General features: G+C 44.1%; 1 protein-coding gene across 25 annotated transcripts in view; it reads left to right on the top strand.

Annotated features, from left to right (window-relative positions):
• Positions 1 to 2,286: 2,286 nt before the first annotated feature.
• Positions 2,287 to 7,408, top strand: part of LOC103637041 (chromatin modification-related protein EAF1 B) — a 53,101-nt gene continuing 47,979 nt past the window's right edge. For 10 of the 25 annotated variants that reach the window (XR_002264701.3, XR_002264699.3, XR_002264698.3 and 7 more), the window contains exons 1-5: positions 2,287 to 2,841; positions 3,069 to 3,334; positions 3,409 to 3,506; positions 3,580 to 4,981; positions 5,127 to 5,246. Coding sequence is in view for 10 of the 25 variants with exons in the window: in XM_035961725.1 (XP_035817618.1) it covers positions 3,167 to 3,334; positions 3,409 to 3,506; positions 3,580 to 4,981; positions 5,127 to 5,246 (1,788 nt within the window). In the remaining 15 variants the exon portion in view is untranslated. The remainder of the gene's footprint in view (positions 2,842 to 3,068; positions 3,335 to 3,408; positions 3,507 to 3,579; positions 4,982 to 5,126; positions 5,247 to 7,408) is intronic. The other 15 variants (XR_004851981.1, XR_002264705.2, XM_020543422.1 and 12 more) reach the window with 10 other exon arrangements.

Genomic DNA, 7,408 nt, shown 5'->3' with positions numbered 1-7,408 from the left:
ACTACCTTTATAACTACCCAGTTACGGGATAGCGTTTGATAGTCCCTAAGTAAGTCAATTCACATCTTGAGAACATGCGACAATCTCAGGTCTAAGGATACAGTATTCATGTTGCAAGAAGAGAACTATATTACAATATCTCACGTTGGGTCGGTCCAGCCTCTTGTCATACATGCGTCCACATTATTAGTTTAACATCTCCATGTTCATGACTTGTGAAATGTAGTCATCAACTAATACATGTGCTAGTCATCGACTCTGACTAGGGACATCATTTAGAATAACCAGATAAGTAAAGAATCTCACAAACAATTCACATAATTGCTAATCAATACAAGGTGCCTTCCATGGATATTCAATTAAGCAATATATATATCATGGATACAAAGAAATATGCTCATCTCTATGATTATCTCTAGGGCATATTTCTAACATCAACAGTGGGTCTTGACCCTCATGGGAAAGTGTCGGACCCCTGCATATACAGACCGGACCTCCAGGTAAGGTCCAGGACCTCCACGGGCACAAGCTGGACCCCTAGGACGGGTCCTGGACCCCTCTGTGTACGGTTTGGGCCACTCACAGCACGGTCCCGGGATTCCGGTACCAAGAATACCTAGGCCTTAATCAAGGCCAGACGGGGGTTTTGGAGCCGACACGTGTCCGGACCATACCATGTACGCCTCTGCTCCCCGCTCAGGCGGAGCCCCGATGCTGCCATGTGGCCTACTGCCCGTGACGTAAGCCAGCGGGCGGAGCCTGACGTAAGGCCTCTGGGCCGCGCGACCTCTGCATTTATTGCGGATAAGGCGCGCCGCCTGTCCATTCCACTGGTAGGTGATGTGCCGCCTCAGCATTTAATGAGCCATGTTCACTCCACTGACAGGCGATGTGCCGCCTCAGCATTTAATGTGCCATGTCCACTCCGCCGACGGACGGCGACCAGGCCATCTTGCAGACGGCGTGCCTGTCCATTCCACTGGCAGGCAGTGCGCCCTTGCTGTCGCATGCACTACACTCATCATGACTCGCGCGTTACCGAGGAAGCAACCGCAATATATCAATGCTGTATGCACTACAGACGTTATGGCGCTGGGAGATCGCCCGGGCGTTATATGCGTTAGTTACTTCCTTCCATTTTGCCCCTGGGCCCATATGTCAGGGCTCAGTATCCTTGTATGTGCCTCTCTTGAGCTATAAAAGGGAAGGCACACTACGTTACAAGGCAAGCTCACAAGTTCTCAGATTCACTCAGACTATCATACAATATACAGACAGTGGAGTAGGGTATTACGCTCCGGCGACCCGAACCACTCTAAAACCTTGTGTGTTCTTGTGTTCGTCCCGAATCCACGTAGCAGTCAAAACGCTTAGGCCCCCTCCTCATCTTAATATTTAGGGCGGGTGCGTTCAGCCACCCGGCTGGAGAATTTTCTCTCTGACTGTGGTTTTATAAGCTGAACACTTGAAAAGCTCCGTAACACTTAAAGCTGATATACTTTGAACTTTATAACGCCAAAAATATTTCCAAAAAACTAGTTAAATAACTTGTCAAGCAAAATTTTAGCTATTTAATAGGAAAATAACTTTTTAATAGATTAGAGATCCAACTCGCCAAGCTATCGCCAATCTATTTAGCTTCCTAAATTAGCTTTTACACTAGCTAAACTTCGCTAGCCAAACTAACATACATGTTGAATTGACTGATAGAATAAGATATTATATATAAAATTTAATATTTTTGATAAGATAAATAGAGAGTTAAATATACTTTTAAAAATGTTTTAAGCTAGTTTTACGAAGGAGAGCGGTGGTAAACAGAGCCTATACGCTACTTTGAAGACGGAAAACTGTACTCGGTTGCTTCGTGTGCATGGCAACGTGTGGGACAGGAGCTACATGCTAGCTACAATAATTGATATTGATAGCTGTGCACAAGGCGCATAATACCATTTTATAAACCATAAAACTAGTTTTGAATTAATTTATATATTTAAAATATCATTGATATAGATATTTAAGTCGGTACTTAAAATATCATTTTGAAACAATGTTTTTTTTTAAAACTAACTGGGTTTAAATTATATAATCAAAACTGGTGTTTTAAATTACTTTGATATTTTAGTAGCATCAATGTGAATAATAACAAATCCAACTTTTGTGATGAAATACCGACTCAGATAAAAAAGTTTATAGATGAATATAAATATACAGTTTGTTTTTAAACCAAACTTATTCAGTTTGTTGGAGACAGCAGAGAAGACACACAGAGGCACAGACGAGGGCAGGGTCAGGTCGGTCCTACTCGTCAGTGACTCAATAACTGCAGAGGATCGTTGCGACCAGCGAGCGGACACCCCGGCCCCCGCACCCGCCCCGGACAACAGCGCGCAGGCCTGTGAATTGCTTCCCTCTCCACGCGCACCTTCCCGCCTCCGCGCCCAGCCCAACCCCACCGTTGCCACGCCCACCTCCGGCGTCCACCTCGCGGTTCTCCGCTGCACAATCCTCCGGAAGACTTCCCCAGTGCCCCTGCGACCCGTCTGCACACCTCCGCGGCTGCTCGCCCTCCTCTACCCAAACCCTAACCCTAGGTCCGCGCGCCGGTGAGGTACGTGTCATCCTCCTTCACACGCCTTTTTTAGGCCCAATTCGGCGCCCCAGGGTCTCGCCTGAGGCGTTGTTGGCCTCTGTGGGCAATGGTTGTACGAGGCTGGAGCGTGCCCCACTGACTCGGCCACTCCTGGCAGGGGAACCTCTGGCTTAGGCTGGAGGTGATGACCCCGTGCTTCATTTTTAGTCTCTTCGGTGTCCATGGGATGCTCCATCTCTCAGCTGCGGGTAAGTGCGTTTGCACGGTGATGACCACGTGCCTAAATGTACTGTATGTAACCTCCATACATTCACTGTAATGCTGCCCTATGTCAAATTGGCAATGGCCTACTGCAAGCAGCACTCCCTTTAGCACGCTCAGGTGTACTGCCAAAACGCAGCCTTTTGAATGTGCCTTATATTACCGTTCATTTATGCTGTTTTTCCGTGTTGTTTCTTTGGGATTTTGCTTTCAGTCCTTCGCGCTGGAAGGATACATCTGTTTGCTGGTGCCATCAGAATGAACTGCCGCTTTCAGTGACATGCATGCGATGCATGCTTTTGCTTTTCTTCAATGGTGAATGCTGAGCCATGCTCGATGGGTGGAATTATGGATTACGGTGTTGGTGTGGGCACCAAATCTTCACCACGCAGTATGGCCATTGAGAAAGCTCAGGAGGAGCTCAGGCAGGAGTCTGATGTTCGCGATGAATGGAGGAGAGAATTGGAATTTCTAGAGAAAGTATGCCCGCACCAGGTTATCTCTTAGATTATATTTCTGCCTTCACTGTACCTACTTACTCCTATTTATTGCAGGGAGGCAACCCATTGGATTTCAATTTTGCACATCTGGAAACGGTCGGTGTACACTCTGCTTCTCTCACAAATCAAGTAGAAGCACAAACTGTGATAAGGTAATGGTTGCTTCCTTGCATCGATCAAAACCATAATGCCACTCTGGAGTCATTTGTTTGCCTTCATTTGCAGTGACGCGAAAGGTAGTTTTTCTGCATCACCTCTTGGAGATTCGGTCGAGAGTACCGACAAACCAGGAGGTTCCATGTGCCGCGAAACCAACACAGCAGACAATCTTATGCTTTTGGGTGGAGGTAAAAATGACATTGCAGAAGAAAAGGTTGTAAAAAGAGGAACCAAAAGATTAAATGCAGCACAACCCAAACATTCATTGCCCAGTGACGGTCACAAAAACACAAAAAAGCCTGCTGCTTCTGGTTTGTCACACCTCGGTGTCAAAAGCCAGGCATATGTTCGGCGCAACAGGTCAAAGCCAAGTAGGGAGAGCGGGAATGTCACATCTATTAGATCTTCTATGATCCCTGCTAAAGTCTATGAGCCAAATGATGAAAAGGTTACAGCACAGAAAAACAATGCAGACGATCATGGTGTATTGTCCGTTTCTAGTATAAAACAGTCTGGACCTAACCGTGACATTGCACCAAAGAGTATAGCTTCTGATGACCATGCAGCAATGGAGCTGGATGGCATTCAAACAATTCTCGAAAGTGAATGTGTGGTGAACGACAAAGTAAACAAAGCTGGCAATAATAACAAAGCTAAACAGTTGTCATCAAATGACACAAATCATGATCGTTTCCTTGTTGGGTGTGGTGAGATAGCTGCTGAAGTTTCATCTGCGGAAACCCCTGATGCCAATTTAAAAGTTGTTATAAAGCCATGTTATTCTAGTGCATCTACATATGATGAGAAAGAGTCATGTGCTGTTCACGAAAAGGCTGATGATGGACACCTGGATGAATGTATGGCCCATATCCGTGAAGGGGAACTTGGTCACAGCAGGACACTTCCTTGTGTTGTAGAAGCTTCTACTTCACACAATGATGTAGTGGGCCCATCTTGTGAAGGCACTGTGAATATTGTTGATGAACATGCAGATGGGGACATCAATACTGTTGCAGGGAAGATTGATTCTCATGAAGACCTAGATAGTAGTAGACATTCTAACATGATTCTCAAGGTAAGTGGCACATCGATAGATTTCAGCAGGCCTGCTTCTTTGAAGGAAAGTTCTGATCTTGTACGACCTGAAGCCAGTAATATTTCTCATGTGAAAGATGAAATTGAAGTTTGTAACAGTGCAATAGTTGCACAGAAAGACACAGAGTGCTTGTCTTCTGGCCGCAGCATGAACATTGAGGAAAGTCCAGTTTCGGTTAGGAAAAATAGCTATGTTGGGAATTCAAACTCTGCACATCCTATATCCGTAGGCATCGATTTGTCTGATGCCTTGTCTCCACCAAAAAATGATGAATCTAACGTGGAGAGTGAGATTAAAAAATATGAGAACCTGAATAAGATGGAAAAGAAGGCCTATGAAGATTCTATTCTTAAAAATGCTCGCGTTATAGAGGTATAGTTTGTGTGTATACATATATATATATATATATATATATATATATATATATATATATATATATATATATATATATATATATATATATATATATTTCTCCTTCCCTGGCATGTTCTTGTTTCTGAAAGATCAACTTGCTCAGGCAAATATTAAAAAGGCTGGTCAACGATCTCCCTGTAACATTGCTTTAGAGAAGAGGAGAAAGAGTCACTGGGATTTTGTCCTTGAGGAGATGACTTGGATGGCTAATGATTTCATGCAGGTACGTTTGCAAGTTATCTCCATATTTCTTCATTTTTTTTCTCGAACACGCATTGCGTATCATTATATTAAGAAGAAAAAAGGGGTAAGAACCCTTACAAACGAACACTTAACCACCAGGCACCAGCCTAATGAGCTACAAACACACGCGCCCGACGAGAAATCAACACGACCAATACCGCAACCTAGGGTGAAACCACCTCTGGTGATAGGCCCTTAGCCCCAGCCAGCAATCTCCACAGGTATAGCTCCTCACTAGCATGAAGCAAAGCTTGAGCTATATTTGGAGTCATTCCATAAAAAACACACCTATTTCTATGATTCTAAAGAGTCCATGCTCCCAAAATAATTAGGGAATTGAGTGCTTTTCGGGCTTGGGCTGAAACAGCAGCAGAAACACTTTCCCACCAGTCATCAAACCTTTCGTCACCCAGCTGGGGACTTAGATTTTGCAACCCACTCTTCCGCAACAGGCTGAACCAAAAATCTCGGACAAAGGCACATGACAACAGCAAATGATTAATGCTTTCTTCTACCTGATCACAAAGAGGACATCTTGCGGGGTGTGGAAGGCCGCGTTTTGCCAATCGGTCAGCTGTCCAAGTTCAGCACCTATCCCTAACGCCACAAAAATAAGCGGCATTTGCCAGGTGCCCATGACTTCCAAATTCTCTCCCAAGATCTAAAGATGACTGTTCCTTGAAGTAAATTTTTGTAAGCAGATTGTGCTGAATATTTGCCATCCGGAGAGTGTTACTAACCTTGAGATTTACAATGGATGATCAGTCCTTAAGGACTATAGGTCATATATATAGGCAGTAGGCCTGGGCCTAATGGGCCTTAACACCCCTCCTCAAACTCAAGGTGGAAAGGGAGGATCGGAAGCTTTGAGTTTGATCAAGTGAAACTGATGTTGTGCTTTTGTTTGTGCTCTGGTGAAGAAATCTGCCAATTGAGATTCTGAGGGCACATATTGAAGATCAATAATCTTCTACTGATAATGGGATCGAGTAAAAGATGCATCAACACCGATATGTTTAGTAAGTTCATGCTTCACCGGATCATGAGCAATCTGTATAGCACTCAAGTTATCACATAACAGAGGTGTAGACGTGTCACAAGAGACACCAAGATCAGCCAAGAGCCAACGCAACCAAATAATTTCAGCAGTAGTAGTAGCGAGGGCCCGAAGTTTGGCTTCAGCACTAGAACGAGATATGACCGCTTGCTTCTTGGATTTCCAGGTAATGGGAGAAGATCTAAGGAGAATACAATAACCTATAGCAGAACAACGGTCAACATGATCACTTGCCCAAGTGGCATCAGAATACGCATGAAGCTGAAGTGGGCTATCAGACGCATAGAGTAAACATCTGGATATTGTCCCGTGTAAATATCGAAGCACACGAAGCAAATGACCATAATGAACTTTAGTTGGTGTTGATACAAATTGGCTCAACATATGAACAACATGAGCTATATCAGGTCTTGGTGATGGTGAGATAAGCAAGACTACCCACAATATGACGATACCGAGTTGGGTCTGCAAGTGGTGTCCCATCCTTCGGACGAAGTTTTAAATGAATATCCATTGGTGTTGCAACAATGCGTGTATCAGTAATTCCAGAGCGATCAAGAAGACCTTGAATATACTTGGACTGAGACAGATAAAAACCTTTTTGAGTCTGCTGAACTTCAATGCCCAAAAAATAGCTGAGTGGTCCCAAATCAGACATCTGAAATTCCTTAATAAGATGCTGCTTGACATAAGAAATATGTTCTGAATTGTCACCAGTAATCAGCATATCATCCACGTATAATAGAAGTGCGTCCTTTTGGAGAGACATGAACAAACAATGCAGGATCATGTTCACTAGAAGAAAAACCAGCAGCTATGATGACAGAGATAAATCGCTCAAACCAAGCACGAGGAGCTTGTTTTAGCCCATACAATGCGCGACGGAGACGACAAACATGCCCTGAGGGAGTATCAACCCCCAGAGGAGGATGCATATAAACTTCATGTAGATCACCATTGAGAAAAGCATTCTTGACATCCATCTGGGATATAGTCCAAGAAGATGAGGCTGCAACTGCAATCAAGGTTCGAATAGTAGTCATATGCGCAACAGGTGCAAAAGTCTCATCATAATCAAGTCCTTG

This window comes from Zea mays, chromosome 8 (genome assembly GCF_902167145.1).
Source record: "Zea mays cultivar B73 chromosome 8, Zm-B73-REFERENCE-NAM-5.0, whole genome shotgun sequence".
Lineage (NCBI taxonomy): Eukaryota > Viridiplantae > Streptophyta > Magnoliopsida > Poales > Poaceae > Zea > Zea mays.
This window is presented reverse-complemented; position numbering and strand designations above follow the sequence as displayed.